Source organism: Schistocerca nitens, chromosome 8 (assembly GCF_023898315.1).
Source record: "Schistocerca nitens isolate TAMUIC-IGC-003100 chromosome 8, iqSchNite1.1, whole genome shotgun sequence".
NCBI lineage: Eukaryota > Metazoa > Arthropoda > Insecta > Orthoptera > Acrididae > Schistocerca > Schistocerca nitens.
Window position 1 is genome coordinate 522,277,142 of NC_064621.1, and position 16,381 is coordinate 522,293,522.

Here is a 16,381-nt window from a genome sequence, read left to right on the forward strand (position 1 = left end):
CAGGCAGAAAAAGGTGCTGCGCTCAGCAACGCCTATATAATATGATAAGTGTCTGGTCGTTAGATCGGTTACTGCTGTTACAATGGCAGGTTATCATGATTTAAGTGAGTTTGAACATGGAGTTATAGTTGGCACGAGTGATGGGACACAGCATCTTCGAGGTTGCAATGAAGTGGGGAGTTTCCCGTATGACAATTTCATGAGTGTACCGTGAATATTAGGAATCTGGTAAAACATCACATCTTGGCCATCGCTGCAGCTGGAAAAGGATCCAACAAGAATGGGACCAACAAGAGAATCATTCAACGTGACAGAAATGCAACCCTTCTGCAAATTGCTGCAGATTTCAATGCTGGGCCATCAACACGTGTTAGTGTGTTAACCATTTGTGTACACTTGATGACTGCACGACACTAAGCTTTATGCCTCTCCTGGGCCCGTCAACATAGACAATGGACTGTTGATGACTCAAAACGTGTTGCCTAGTTCGACAAGTCTCATTTCAAATTGTATCAAACGGGTACGGAGACAACCTCATGAATCCATGGACTCTGCAGGTTACCGGGAGACTGTTCAAGCTGGTGGATGCTCTGAAATAGTGTGGGGCATGTGCAGTTGGAATGATATGAGTCCAATAGGTGACATGTATGTAAGCATCCTGTCTAATCACCTGCATCCATTCATGTCCATTGTGCATTCTGACGGACTTTGACAATTCCAGCAGAACAATGCAACACCCCATATGTCCAGAATTGCTTCACGAGCACTCTTCTTTAAACGCTTCCACTGGCCAAAAACTCCCCAGACATGAACATTACTGAGCATAGCTCTGATGCCTTGCAACATGCAGTCCAGAAGAGATCTCTACCCCTCGTACTCTTACAGATTTATGGACAGCCCTGCAGGATTTATGGTGTCAGTTCCCTTCGGCACTACTTCAGACATTAGTCAAGTTCATGACACATCATGTTGCGCCACTTCTGCGTGCTCATGGAGGCCCTACACGATATTAGGCAGGTGCACCATTTTATTTGGCTCTTCAATGTAGATTCATATAATCAGCAACAAATGAACAGTATTGAATCCAGTCTGTTATTAACTCCCTTAAGCACAGTTTGTATATAGGTCACAATTTATAACTGGCTGAAAAAGTTTTATAGCTGCATGGTATTCATCTTTATTCATTCCTATAAACTGGATGGCACTATTCGCTTATATGTGCCAACAAATATCTCTTTGTTGAATAAGTCCGAAAGCCTGGAGGGGAAAAAACAACATTACAAGAACAATACTTACCAACAGATATGTTGTTTGACAAAAGTTCCTAGTATATCATGGCATTTACTAAATATATCTGTCCACCTTTTAATAGTGAGAGGAGTTGTGAAGTAACAATGATGTAGATCTCTTCATGTGATTAAGTTAGAGCTATCCTTTACTGTACTAATATATTGTTTTAAATGGTGTTGTTCCATAAAACAAAACCATAAATATGATTTTAGCACAGATATAACTGCATGTGAAAATACAAGTAATTATATTTTTATTATCTTTCATATTAACAGGTCTAGTTATGTACAAGTTATAAAAATACATGCTATTACTATTTTATCACATCACTCCACTTTTAATTTTTTGTTGACATCTTCATTTGACTCATATTCATCACTTTTTCGCTTCCCATATAACTGCTTCTCAGATTTCTTCTGTGCAAATGTTTTCTTAAGACCCTTCATTTTTCTTGTCTGTAGTTTGCCAATATTCTGCTTGGGAACATGTATTCTGCCATGTTGGGTTCCAAATGCATCCTCTGATATATTTTTAACTTTCTTTACCTGAAAAGTAAAGTTGGTAACTTTTGTTAGTACTACAACCATACAAACTACAGATCAAGAAACAAACCCACCAGCAAGTTTTGCAAATGAATGCATAAATATGGGAGTCCATCATTAAAACAAGAAAGCCAGGAAAATACACAAAAATGATAATTTATTTACGGTTTTTGTCCAATGCTTTCCACAAGAAATTCATGCAGAAAAAATCAAACAATGGAAAATCCAGGATGGAATGTAACAATATTACCATATACCATATAACAGAGACACTGAGTTGCAGATAGGCACAACAAAAAGACTTTCACAATTAAAGCTTGTGGCCAGTGGCCTTCGTCAACAACACACACACACACACACACACACACACACACACGCACACACCACACGCACACACGACTGCAGTCTCAGGCAACTGAAACCACACTGCCAATGTGCTTACGGATGTTTTTGCTAAAACTTAACAGTATGTTGATGAATTCCTGTTTGTCATCTTCACACAATAACTGGTAGTAGAAGAACACTAATGGTGGTTAACATCACTGTTATAACAGTGTGGTTTCAGTTGCCCAAGACTGCAGTCGTTTGTGTGTGTGTGTGTGTGTGTGTGTGTGTGTGTGTGTGTGTGTGTGTTGTTGATGAAGGCCACTGGCCGAAAGCTTTAATTGTGAAAGTTTCTTTGTTGTGCCTATTTGCGACTCGGCATATGGTGAGTAGCAACTTTCTTGTCACAATATTGTTAGAAGCTGAAAAAATGACAAAAACCAACAAGGAAATAAAGCTATTCATATTAGAAGCTTTAAGTGTTCCAACATAACCTTTGAAAAATATTGAACAATGTGGTGCACCATTTATCGACAAAATTATGGGGGAGGTGGAGACGAATGAGCAAATCACTTAGAGAATCAGTGTTTCAGAACTGAAGGTGGGACAACGTATGCTTAAACTATTCGAAGGTGGGACAATGTATGCTTAAACTATTCTATATTCTCTTACATTTATTGCCATTTGCTTGTTCAGTTATTACACATTCACAATAACAATGGTATATAGTGACATTCTAATTGAATTCCTTTCTTTTTCTTTATGTCTACATTTTATATTCAGATTGTTTTGTGCTCCCCTACGCACCCACACCTTTCATTTTTATTTTGGCTCAATTTCCAGTAACTGCTCATTACTAAGAATGCTCTGGAATATGAACTAGCTATTATTCCACTGTCATTTCCCGGTAAATTACTGTGGCCTGCTTCTCTACTGATTTATGATATGTAGTGACTATTCCTTCTATTATCAACAAATAATACCCTTTTTTCCTTTGTTCTCTAGCTAGTTTCAAATTTTAATACATTCTCAAAATTCGCAATTCAACAGTATTTTTATAATTCTGTGCCTGTCACATCAGCTATAACTGTTTCTATTTCAGCAGGTAGTAAACAGACTCTTCTTTTCTGTCACAATTTTGTAAATTATGAATATGTACATACATATATTTCTGAGTGAGCACTGAACGGTGGGTGTCTGATGCAAATTACACACTTCTGAAATGCCTCACGCAGATTAAAAGCTGAAAAATGAAGCCACATCAAGCTCAATGAAGGCATGCACATACTTCAACATGTTTATTACAGACCTATATAGCCACATGGATTGTAAATATGGCTTACAGATGTTTTTGCTTAAACGTAACAGTATTTTGACGAATGCCTGTTTGTCAACTAAAGACAATAACTGGTAGTAGAAGACCACTAATAATGGTTAACATCACTGCATGAAGATGCTCTTTCAAAATACGTTGGATTTTCACAATACCAGCTAACACAGTGCCCATAAATCTCAGCAACTCTTATTATTTTGAGATAGTCTTCAGGTGCACAGCTAAAAATAAATGAGAAGGATCTGACAAACTGGATAGGATGCTAAATGATATCAATATAAACACTGTCTAACTTAAAGTGAATCACAATTTCATTGTGTTTCGGCATCAGTGGTAGAACTGGTGTGAGTGTTACATTTGAATAAGCTATACCAATGTTCAACATTACAAGAGAAACTAAGTTGAATTTCAAGGTAGTAGCTCTGAAGTCAAACGAAACTACTCTGAAGTGATCAGTCACAACTTAAAGGAAAAAGAAGTTACAAAGAAAAAAGAAGGGTAATTCAGAAAAACAGTAAAGAATACAGGAGATCAGTTGACTATATGGCATCACATGATGCTAAAGATGCAAAAACAACTGCACAGATGTGCAAGAATCAATTTAGTTTTTGAAAAATCGGATTAAAAGTATTTTGTATCGACAGGACTGCTGCCTCTCAGCACAGCCATAACAAAAGCTGCCCTCAGCAGAGAATGCAGAGAGCAAGTCAGTAGCAATGAAAAGGTTAAAGTTGTCCTGTAAGTATACTATAGACAGCAATAAACTTATAGTGTGAAATTAAAGTCAATATGCAACTCTGCAAAAACCATGATTGTAACACCACATTGCTTTTTGAGTTTGCAAACCACTTTTGTAAAATCGTTGTTTTATCTTGTACTTTTTATGTTGTTAGTATCATTTTTAATGTTCACACATGTTCATATTCTCATTTATATTCTTTTACATTTTCAATTTATATTCTTTTACATTCATCTCAACTTTAGACATTATACTCCAGTTGCAGTTTCTGTTAGCATATTCTGTATCTGGATCACCATTTTTATTCTCTCCCCACCTCTCCACTCTCGTGCTAAAAGAATCAGTGTTCATAAACATTTATCTTTCAGTGAAGTTAACTCTCTGAACTGTGATTTCATTGCCACTTTCATAGCATGTTTTTCCTTCTTCCTTGCCTTTAACTCTTTCCATAACAATTTTGTTTACATTATTTTTGAAACCCACAGCTGAATTTTCGGCTTTTGACCTGAAAGAGTTTTTCGTGGAAGACACATATTCAGAGATTTGCCCAGCATTTTTGTTTCTGAAAAATAACAAGAGACAGCCCTCCCATAACAGCCAGCCTTGCTGAAGGCACCTCCAGTGCTGGGCTAGAGGGTATGCATGCTCCAGCGAACTTGAGGGCTACGCCACCAGTAGCAAAGCTAATGGCAGAGTCACCCAAACCAGACAGGCCTCGACAGAGGAGCCACACAAATCTTGTCTCACACGAGACAAGGAAGGGTGTGGGCAGGGCTCTACAGACGTAGGGAAGCCAGGCCTCAAAGGGGAGTAAACTCAAAGGGAAAATAAAGCTGTCCAGGTCCAAGCATTGGGCATGGGGCTTACATCTACATCTACATCCACACCTGCATAAATACTCCGCATGCCACTGTACGGTGTGTGGTGGAGGGTACCCTGTACTACACTACTAGTTATATTCCTTTCCTGTTTCACTTGCAAATACAGCGAGGGAAAAACGACTGTCTATATGCCTCCGTATGAGCCCTAATTTCTCATATCTTGTCTTCATGGTCCTTATGTCAATGTATGCTGGAGCAGCAGATCTGTTTGGCAGTCAGCTTCAAATGCTGGTTTTCTAAATTTTCTCAACAGTGTTTCTCAATAAGAATGTCACCTTCCCTCCAGGGCTTCCCATTTGAGTTCTTGAAGCACTTCCATAACACTTACAAGTTGTTTGAACTTACCAGTAACAACTCTAGCAGCCCGTCTCTGGATTTCTGCAATGTTTTCCTTCAATCCAGCCTGGTATTGATCCCAAACACTACTTAAGAATAGATCACACAAGGTCCTACATGTCATCTCCTTTCCTAAAGTTCTGTTGATAAACCAACATTGACAGTTTGCCTTCCCTGCCACAATTCTCACATGCTCGTTCCATTTCATATCACTCTGCAATGTTATGCCAGGATATTTAAACAATTTGATTGTGTCACGCAGGACACTAGTAATACTGTATCCAAACATTACAGGTTTTTTCTTCCTACTCATCTGCATTAATTACATTTTTCCACATTTGGAGCTAGCTGCCATTCATCACACTAACTGGAAATTTTGTCTAAGTCATCTTGTATCTCTCTACAGCCACTCTGCAGATTGCTACCCAACCTGTCACACTTCCTTGGGGCACTCCAGACAATACGCTTGTCTCTGATGAACATTCATGGTCAAGGACAACATACAGTGTACTATTGCTTAAGAAGTCTTCAAGCCATTCACTTATCTATGAACTTATCCCATATGCTCGTATCTTCAGCCCGCAATGGTGCACCGTTTCAAACGCCCTCTGGAAATCTAGAAATATGGCACCTGCATGTTGCCTCTCATCCTTAGTTCACTGTATATCATACGAGAAAAGGGCAAGCCAAGTTTGACATGAGAAATGCTTTCTAAAACCATGCTGATTCATGGACATAAGCTTCTCAGTCTCACGGGAGTTTATTATATTCGAACTGAGAATATATTCAAGAGTTTGCAGCAAACCAAAGTTAGGGATATTGATCTGTTCTTTTACCCTTCTTATATACTAGTCATCTGTACTTTTTTCTATTCACTCGGGACTTTGTGTTGGGTGAGAGATTCACGATAAATACAGGCTAAGTAAGGGGCCAATGCCATAGAGTACTCTTTGTAAAACTGAATTGGGATTCCATTGAGACCTGGTGATTTATTTGCTTTCAAACCTTTCAGTTATTTCTCTACACCATGGATGCTTATTACTATGTTGTCCATAAGGGAGCCTGTCTGCTGGTCAAATGATGATATATTTCTATGATGCTCCTGTGAGAATGATTTCTTGAACATGAAATTTAAAACTTTGGCTTTCGTTTTACTATTTCAACTGCCACAGCAGACTGGTCAACAAGGGACTGAATGGAAACCTTAGAACTGCTTAGCGATCTAACATAGGACCACAATTTTTTCAGGTTCTTTGCCAGATCTTTTGCAAAGGTGTGATGGTGGTAGGTGGTAGTTGTATGCTTCACGCACAGATCTTTTCACAGACACACAAATATTTACAAACCTTGGTGTGTTGTCATTTGTGCCTTCTCTCCTGAAATGTTCAAATGTGTGTGAAATCTTATGGGACTTAACTTCTAAGGTCATCAGTCCCTAAGCTTACACACTACTTAAGCTAAATTATCCTAAGGACACACACACACACACACACACACACACACACACACACACACACACACGCCCGAGGGAGGACTCAAACCTCCGTCAGGAACTTTCTCTTCTGAACCGAGAGTGCAACAGCCTCTGCTTCCTCAGCATCTTATGAATTTCGTTTAAACCATGGTGGATCTTTTCCATCCTTTATCCACTTACCGGTAACAAATCTAGCAGCCCGTCGCTGAATTGCTGCAATGTCTTCCTTCAATTCAGTCGGTTACGGATCCCAAACCTAACTCTCCAGACCACGACTTACAATCTGCTTAAACTTTGCCCATAATTTTCTCTACGTCCATTTTACCGGAGCTAAGTGATGTCAGTTCACTGTCTAACTGAGATGTTAACAACTTATCTTCTGTATTTAGCATGAACACTCTCTTAGCCTTCTTGATTGATTTACCAACTTTCGTTATCATAGTTGCTATAATGATCTTATGATTGCTAATCCCCGTTCCTATAATGACACTGTCAATAAGGTCCGGCCTATTTGCAGCTACAAGGTCTAAGATATTTCCATTGCGTGCGGACTACTGAGCTAGCTGCTCAAAACAGTTTTAAGTAAACATGTTCATATGTATTTCACCTGATTGTCTATCTGTAACTCCTGCAATGAATCCGTATAAGACATCCCAGTCTATACTCGGTAGGTTAAAGTCGCCTCCAACTAGTATCGCAGGATCTGGGTATTTACCCACTATTGACTGTTGACTTTCTTCAATGATTCTAGAACTGTCACAGCGGAATCAGGTGGCCAGTAAAAACATCCAACAACTATCTTGGTTTCACCTACATCTGTTATATACAACCTGGTAACTTCACTGACACACTCAAATTCGACCTCAATAAAGAAAATATTTTTGTCAACTGCAATGAACGCTCTTCCTCCTATGGCTGGTGATCTGTCTTTGAGATGTACATTCCATGACTAACATCACCTCATAAAATTTAATTGTTGTGGATATCACATATCAGCCTCAGAAGGATACGGATTACACGATGATGATAAGAAAGGAAAAACGTTAATGGGTGGGAAAATGGATATTATGACAGCCATCTGGAATCAAAGCACATTTAAAAGACCTGTCAAATTGCATGAAACTAGAGAAGAAATGAACAAGTCTGGAGTGAAAACAGTTCCACTAGAAGAAATATGATGGGAAGGACTTGGAATGGCTGAAATGGGGAAACATTTTTTGATGCATAGTGGAATGGATACAGAACAACATGGTATTGCTTACACAAGGCTAATGTAATTAATTTCAAAGCAGTCAGTGATAATTTGCATTCATTGAGATTTAAGGCACAATTTTTTCAGGAATATCAGGAGGATGCATTTCACTCAAAACTAAAGTAGGAAATCAACAAAGTTCAAATGCAAAATATGAAAATGTCCTTGCAGATCTGAATGCAAAAATAGGGAAAGAAGTAGTATATATTTACAGCACACTTTTACCTGGCTCCCCCTGTGATCAGCGCAAGTCAGCTGACTTGATGCGGCTCTGAAATGTTTATGCTCTCTGCTAACCTTAGAAACATAACACTATTGTGTGCTGTAGCCTTTAAGAATCTATTGTTGATTCATGTGTGGTGTTGTTGGTTGTGACACACACTGTTATTTACAAAAATGAGTGATGAGGCTGTACCTGGTCCTTCAACTCCATGTACTCAGATGTGAAAGGAGGACAATAGTGTAAAGTAGTAAAGTGATGCTGAATATTATTCAGTGCTGTGACAAGGAAAAGAGGCAGAAGGCACTGTTACATCTGCTCCATACGTATTAAAATGACAGAAATGTATACAGGAAAAAGTGAGAGCAGCCTGAAAAGACTGACAAATTTTTTGAGGACACATCCTGGCTAATCACCTGCTACCACTGGCAAGAAGGGGTAAGTTTCACATTCGTTTATTTGTTTGCTGTGTAATGCGTGCCAAGTACAAAAATAATTTCCTGAGATAACCACATTTTGATCTTCAGATGAACATAGTAAATCAAATTATTAATCCAGCATAATTCATAAATGAAATTAATACTTCCCCTTCTCCATTACAATTTTGTAAGTTTTACCTATTACCATATTGTTACTTTGAGCTTTATTCCAGTTTCTTTTTTTATTGTGAGGAATGCATAAAGGCACAAAGCATTTAGGATCTAAAATACTTTCTGTAGAAAATACAGATTTATTACATCAAACAGTTGTTCAAAATATCTTCAGCATCTCTTAGCAGCACGTAACTTGACATTTTGTGTTGACGTCTGGGAGTGAATGAATGTATTCCACCTGTTAAATCATTCCCTCTGCTTTCAGCACTCTCCATGTAGAGCAAAATTACAATGCGCATATTGTACTTGCGAAATACTCTTAAACTACATTTGTTATTACTGTCAAACCGTTGTTGATAGAAGCGCAACGGTAAATTCTTTGTAATGACTAATGTAATTTAACTTCATTTCGATGTATTCTGTGCAGAATGCAGTCCAACTTTCTAAGAATTATTTTTCATTTACTTCTCTTGGTGAAAATGTGGTGAAATTCTGACTCCAGTTGATGACTTTAATAAAAAGGTAATTAGAGAAACAATCTAAGAATTTTATACCTGTAAGAAGAATGTACTAACCATAAGCAGATTGCTGCCTGTACTTAGAAATAAAATCAACTGGAAATGGAGTGGTACCTCACTGGCAAAATTAAGGAAGTCTATGGGCCGTAAGTGGAAGGTCCAAAATAAAAGACTTTTATTAATAGAACACCCAGACACAGTGTTCTGGTGGTCTTGCTTTGTAGTTGAAATGAGAAATATCAGAGGATCAGGGAATCAAATTTTCTAAAGATTTCTTGAACTCACTGCAAACAGTTGCCTTTTATTTTGTTCTTCAATTCTTTTACTATCCCATTACCAGTTTCGAACCACCTAACGATTCATTATCAGATGGTACATATTTATTGTTTGTCTGCACCAGTGTGGAAGTAATGTACCAAGATGTATAAACAAAACATAAGGCTCGGAGTGTAGCAAGAATCATTCACATTATGCGATAGATTTTGTTGTTTTACTTACAGTTATTAGTATCCGTTGGTTGGATCTTTGTGTACACAGTATTCTGGAAAACATAATAAATTTTCTACCTTGACGAGACCTAGGTAGACAATAAAATAACCTATGGCAAATGCTGACACAGTCAAGGGGTGGTGGGTGTCCAAGTGTGGGGAAGTGCCTAAAGGAGGCTCATTGTAGGATGTGTTGTTTCCAAAAAGCGATTTCTAAAGAAAGCACAGCTCCAGTTCTGGGCCAGATCCTTGCAGGGGGACTACCGTATGCAAGTGAGTTCCGTGAATTTTGACAAACGTTATGAGGAGAAGGTTCTTGCAAATCTTCCTTCATAGTCCGTCACTATTTTCCATAATGCAGTATATCATTGCAGGCAGTCAATAAACCACTGACCAAATATGACACCAAGGCGACACCGGTCAAGTGGCCGCAAACTAAAGGGTCTGATGTGATGACAGCATGCAGGAGGAGGACCTGTACACGTTAGTTCTCCAAAACTGGCCCTCCGAAAAATTGCATGTAATGAACCAACTGGGCGCAAGTAAAGGCCGCAAATTCAGACTGCCACCATAAAATTGCAATCTGAATATAATTGAGTTTGCATGGGCCAAATTAAAATACAATTCAGAGAACAAAATACAACAAGCGAGACGTCTGCTAGAAACATATTAAATCTCACTGACACTGCTTATCAGCCTATCACCAGCAAAGATTTGGAATCTTACTCCAAAAGGTGCAAGAGCTGGAGGAGGATTACTGGAGGTGTGACGATGTTAAGCAAATTGCTGTTGATAATGCTGATATTAACATGAGTCCAGGCAGCACCACTGAATCTGACGACTTACGGATGGACTCAGCCACGGACAATTGCAGTGGAAACAACTCTCAGTTTCATAAATTTTTCTTGTACCTAGTCATTATTTACATTTTTCAGAAAAATACATATTTCATAGTATAAGTTTCTGTTTTCAGTTACTCAAACATTAAGGTGATGCTTAATTTTGTGCCCTTTTGTCATGAATTAACCCAGTAGACATTTCTTTCTTTTATAAGGTGTAGCTGTAAGCTGGCTGTCCTAGGAGAAAGAGGTGAGACGTCTCAACAGCCAATGCGCTATGAGCTGAATGCAAGCTTCTGCTCTCAGCATTCTCTGATCAGGGGCCAAGTAAAAGTGTGCGATCAGCAGAAACACAATAGGAAAAGAAAGCCTCCATGAAGTCAGTAATGATAATGGGCCAAGGCCGACACACTTCACCAGTTGAAAGATGATTATATGAGCAAAAAGCACATGGCAGATGGAATAACCAGATGGAGTTATGAGAAACCAAACAGATCATGTAACTAAAGATAAACTGCATGCACCAGACATTATGGAAGTTAGTAACGGTAGAGTGGTGGATGAACACACGTCATACCTAGTGTGGGTCAGAGACAGACAGATGAGAGCTCTGGCCAGAAACAGAAAGAGATGGCGAAAAGAAAGTTTTCAAATTAAAGAAAATCAGGAAGAATACAAGAAGATATTAGAAGAGATTATCGAGACAAGAAAGAACACCAGGAAGAAAGGGGATGTGCATCATAAATGTGATATACTGAAACAGCCATCAGTGTAGTCATGGAGGAAGTGCTGGGGAGGGTAAAATACAGATGAATAATTAAATGGATTGCTCAGGAGTCCTCACTGGTAAGCCAAGAGAGAAATGAAGTGAGACAACGAATACTGCTATGAAAACACGACTACCACCACAAAACTACAGAGGGAAGAGTAAAAGAGTGGATAAGTTACATTGGGTGGAGAAAAGGCAGTATGAAAGGGGAAGATAGAGCAGTTGGATAAAATGTGACACAATAATGAGATATGGAAGTTAAATGAAAGATCTGGAGAACTGAAGAGAGGATTCCAACAGAGAGAAGTCTTCTATAAGGATAAAGATGGAAAACTAAATCGACATAAAAGTAAGGCTTTGGAAAGCTGGAAAAAATATGTTACTGAATTGCTCAATGGAAATGGTTGGAGGTAATGGGTGGAGTTAACAGAGAGGAAACCTAAGGTGAGGAAGAGAAGGAACCACATTTGGAACTGGAAGTAGAATTAAATTTGGGTGAGGAGGACGACAAACCACCAGACTGAAGCTCAAATAATAATAAAGCTTAAAGAATAATAAAGCAGTAGGACAAGATGGCGTAGTGATTGAATTATTAAAATTTGGGGGAAAGAAGATGGAGGCTGGGGTTAATGAATTAAAGAAATGTGGATAACTGATAAAATGCCTAAGGATTGGAATGAGGGAATAATCTGCCCATTACATAATGAATGTGGGAAGTAAGAGGGCAACAACAACTGCGAGATTACTCTCTTGGATACAATGTACAAGGTGTTTACTAAGAGTGTATCAACTAGACTATAATGTGGGGTGGGGGTAGGGGGAGGAAGGATATTGGGAGATTACCACTCTTGTTTTAGGAGATATGGATCCACAATAGACCATAAAGTTTTAGTGAGATAAGTGTTTTTATAAATACCACAAGCAACTGCATCAGTTGTACACTGAATTTCATCAAGCATATGACAGCCTACACATAAATAAGATTCTCCAAAAATGAAGGATTTTAGAATACCACTAAAATTAGTGAGGCTGATGGAAATGACAATGGAAGTAACAGTTTGCAAGTCAGAATTTAAAAAGTTGTCAGAAGAGTTTCATGTAATGAGCAGGCTGTGGCAAGGAGACGTGATCTCTATGTTATTCTTCAATTTAGCACTAGAGAAGATAATTCGGCAAATGTCAACAGACCCAGGGGAACAACGTTTAGTGGGCTGGTCTAGGAGGTGGCATATGCTCATGATGTAGCAGTAACTGCAAGGAATGTCAGAGCTCTGAAGATAATTACACTGACATTACAAAAGACATGGAATAGTGATGTGCACATATACAGATGGTGGTAGTATTGCATACACAAGGTATAAAAGGACAGCACATTGATGGAGCTGTCATTTATATTCAGTGATTCATTTGAAAAGGTTTCAAATGTGATTACCCACACAAAGGGAATTAACAGACATTGAATGCAGAATGGTATTTGGAGCTAGACGCATGGGGCATTCCATTTTAGAAAACTTTAGGGAATTCCATATTCCGAGATCCACAGTGTCATTAGTATGCTGAGAATACCACATTTCAAGCATTACCTCTCACCATTGACAAAGCAGTGACCGACGGCTTTCACTTAACAACCGAGAGCAGCGGTGCTTGTGAAAAGTAGTCAGTATTAACAGACAAGTACCACTGTGTGAAATAACTGCAGAAATCTATGTGCAACATGGAATAAATGTATTCATTAGGACAGTGCAGCAAAATGTGGTGTTAATGGGCTGTGGCAGTAGACGACTGGTAAGAGCGTCTTTGCTAATGACTTGATATCGCCTGCAGCGCCTATCCTGGGCTCATGACCATATCAGACGTATCCAAGACAACTGGAAAACTGTGGCCTGGTCAGTTGAGTCCCAATTTCAGTTGGTAAGAGCTGATGGTAGGGTTCAAGTGTGGCACAAATCCAACAAAGCCATGGACCCAGGTTGTCAACAAGGCACAGTGCAAGCTGGTCATGCCTCCACAATGGAGTGGGCTGTGTTTATACAGAATGGACTGGGTGCTCTGGTCCAACTGAACCAATTGCTGACTGAAAATGGTTATGTTCAGCTACTTGGAGACCATTTGCAGCTATTCATGGATTTCATGTTCCCAAACAATGATGTAATTATTATGGATGACAATGGGCAATGCCACAATTGTCTGGCATTGGTTTGAAGAGCAATCTGGACAGTTCGAGTGAATGATTTGGCCACCCAGATCGCCCAGATAAATCTCATCAAACATTTATGTGACGTAAATGAAAGGCCAACTCATGCACAAAATCCTGCACTAGCAACTCTTCCGCAATTATGGACAGCCATAAGAGGCAGAATGGCTCAATATTGCTGCAGGGGACTTCCAATGACTTGTTGAGCCCAAGCCATGTTGAATGGCTTGACTATCCTGGGCAAAAGGGAGTCTGACATGATATTGGGCAGTATCTCTTGACGTCTGACACCTCAGGGTATGGTGCATTAGTTGGAGCAGCAAAGAACGTAGGACTGGAAATGAATAAAGACAAAAGGAAGTGCATGAAGATCCTGCTAGGGATAGGGAAGAGACTTCATAAAAATAAATGAGAAACAATATCAAAGAGTGGAGGAGTTTAAATATCTAGGTTTGATAACAACAGAAGAAAAGACGACAGCACTACAAATTCAAGTAAGGTTAGCATGAAAACTGATACTATCATACCTCGCAGAACATATTCAAGTCCAGAAAAGTTAGTAGGAATATGAAAATCAAAATGTATTTGACTGCATTAAGACCTAGTGTAATGTATGGATTACAAGGCTGGATGATAACCACAAAGTAATGAGGCTGGTTATTGAGATTGGAAAGAAGATTGTGAGACATATATTTAGGGCAGTAAGCAAGAAAAAAATCTAGAGAAAAGGACAAACGCAGAACTACAGATACCATTTCGACAGGTGAATATTGTGAAAAACAAGCAAGGAAGAATACAACAGGCTTGTCACATACAGAGAAGGCAAGAAACTCAAAAGTGTTTATACAAAAGCCCAAGGGGACATGGAGAAGAGCAAGATACAAGAAAAGGTGGTTGGAAGATATGGAAGAGGACCTCAAAGCAATGGGAGTCAGGAACTGGGGAAGGAAAACAATGGACAGAGAAAAATAGATACAGGTGACAGAAGAGATGGAGGTTCTACTAGGACTGCAGTGCCAACCAGTAAATCAGTTGGACAGATTTGGCCCACTGAATCTGAAGTGGGGTGTTACGTGGAAGGGTTATTCTGAAATTCTGCCATATCTGATCAAGAATAAATATTTTTAATCGCCACTAATGAAGAAGAAATAAAAACTTTGAGGTTTGCCAATGACTTTGTAATTCTGTCAGAGACAGCAAAGGACTTGAAAGAGCAGTTGAACGGAATGGACAGTGTCTTGAAAGGAGGATATCAGATGAACATCAACAAAAGCAAAACGAGGATAATGGAATGTAGTCAAATTAAGGAAATAAGACACTTAACGTAGTAAAAGAGTTTTGCTATTTGGGGAGCAAAATAACTGATAATGGTCGAAGTAGAGAAGGTATAAAATGTAGACTGGCAATGGCAAGGAAAGCGTTTCTGAAGAAGAGAAATTTGTGAACATCGAGTATAGATTTAAGTGTTAGGAAGCCGTTTCTGAAAGTATTTGTATGGAGTGTAGCCATGTATGGAAGTGAAACATGGAAAATAAATAGTTTTGACAAGAAGAGAATAGAAGCTTTTGAAATGTGGTGCTAGAGAAGAGTGCTGAAGATTAGATGGGTAGATCACGTAACTAATGAGGAGGTACTGAATAGAATTGGGGAGAAGAGGAGTTTGTGCCACAACTTGACAAGAAGAAGGGACCGGTTGGTAGGACATGTTCTGAGGCATCAAGGGATCACAAATTTAGCACTGGAGGGCAGCATGGAGGGTAGAAATCGTAGAGAGAGACCAAGAGATGAATACACTACACAGATTCAGAAGGATGTAGGTTGCAGTAAGTACTGGGAGATGAAGAAGCTTGCACAGGATAAGGTAGCATGGAGAGCTGCATCAAACCAGTCTCAGGACTCAAGACAACAACAACAACTAATGAACTGCTATATCAGCAATATTTCAATGGCCGACTTTCAATGCTTTGTTTACACTATTTTTGTATAATTCTCTGAATTGTTAATGTATCACCCAAGATGTTTTCAAGTTGTATACCTTTCTTCCTTGTTATATCTCTACCTTAAGTAGCACCATGCCTCCAGGAACTCTCAATAATTTATCACGCTGTTGAGATCAGGCCTATATTATAGTTTTCTCATCTGAAACACCCATATGTCTCTACCAGCAATTGTTAACATCGCCGGATGCACTGTCTGACACTCTGAAGCCTCAAAGCTCATTAGCTAGCTCCTTGTCATCCTTCACCTCTTCTCACTCACTCATGTTCATTGCCATTATGAGAGGAAAATATTCAGCAATATTCTTATCTTTCTAGAGACTTATTTTCATTATAAAATTGTCTGTTTAGACAACAGCTGTTCATCTAAAAGAAATGGAAAAGCTAACATGATAGTTTCTGCAGAAATGTTTTTACACTTTATGTATAACAAAAAAGAAATGAAATATTGCAATGTAAAACACTAGCATCATGCCATCAGGAATAAAAAATTATTAAAAGTAAGGTATACAAGAGAAAATTGATAAAACCAAATAAATCAATCACTAAAACAAAAATCAAACGGAGTAGAATTATGTCCATCTCAATTATT

General features: G+C 38.8%; 1 protein-coding gene across 1 annotated transcript in view; it reads right to left on the reverse strand.

The window, feature by feature from the left end:
- Positions 1-1,520: 1,520 nt before the first annotated feature.
- LOC126199216 (ribosome production factor 2 homolog) overlaps positions 1,521-16,381 on the reverse strand; it is a 55,015-nt gene continuing 40,154 nt past the window's right edge. Inside the window, exon 6 of the mRNA XM_049935997.1 lies at positions 1,521-1,835. Coding sequence (XP_049791954.1) covers positions 1,617-1,835 — 219 coding nt within the window. The 3' untranslated portion in view covers positions 1,521-1,616. The remainder of the gene's footprint in view (positions 1,836-16,381) is intronic.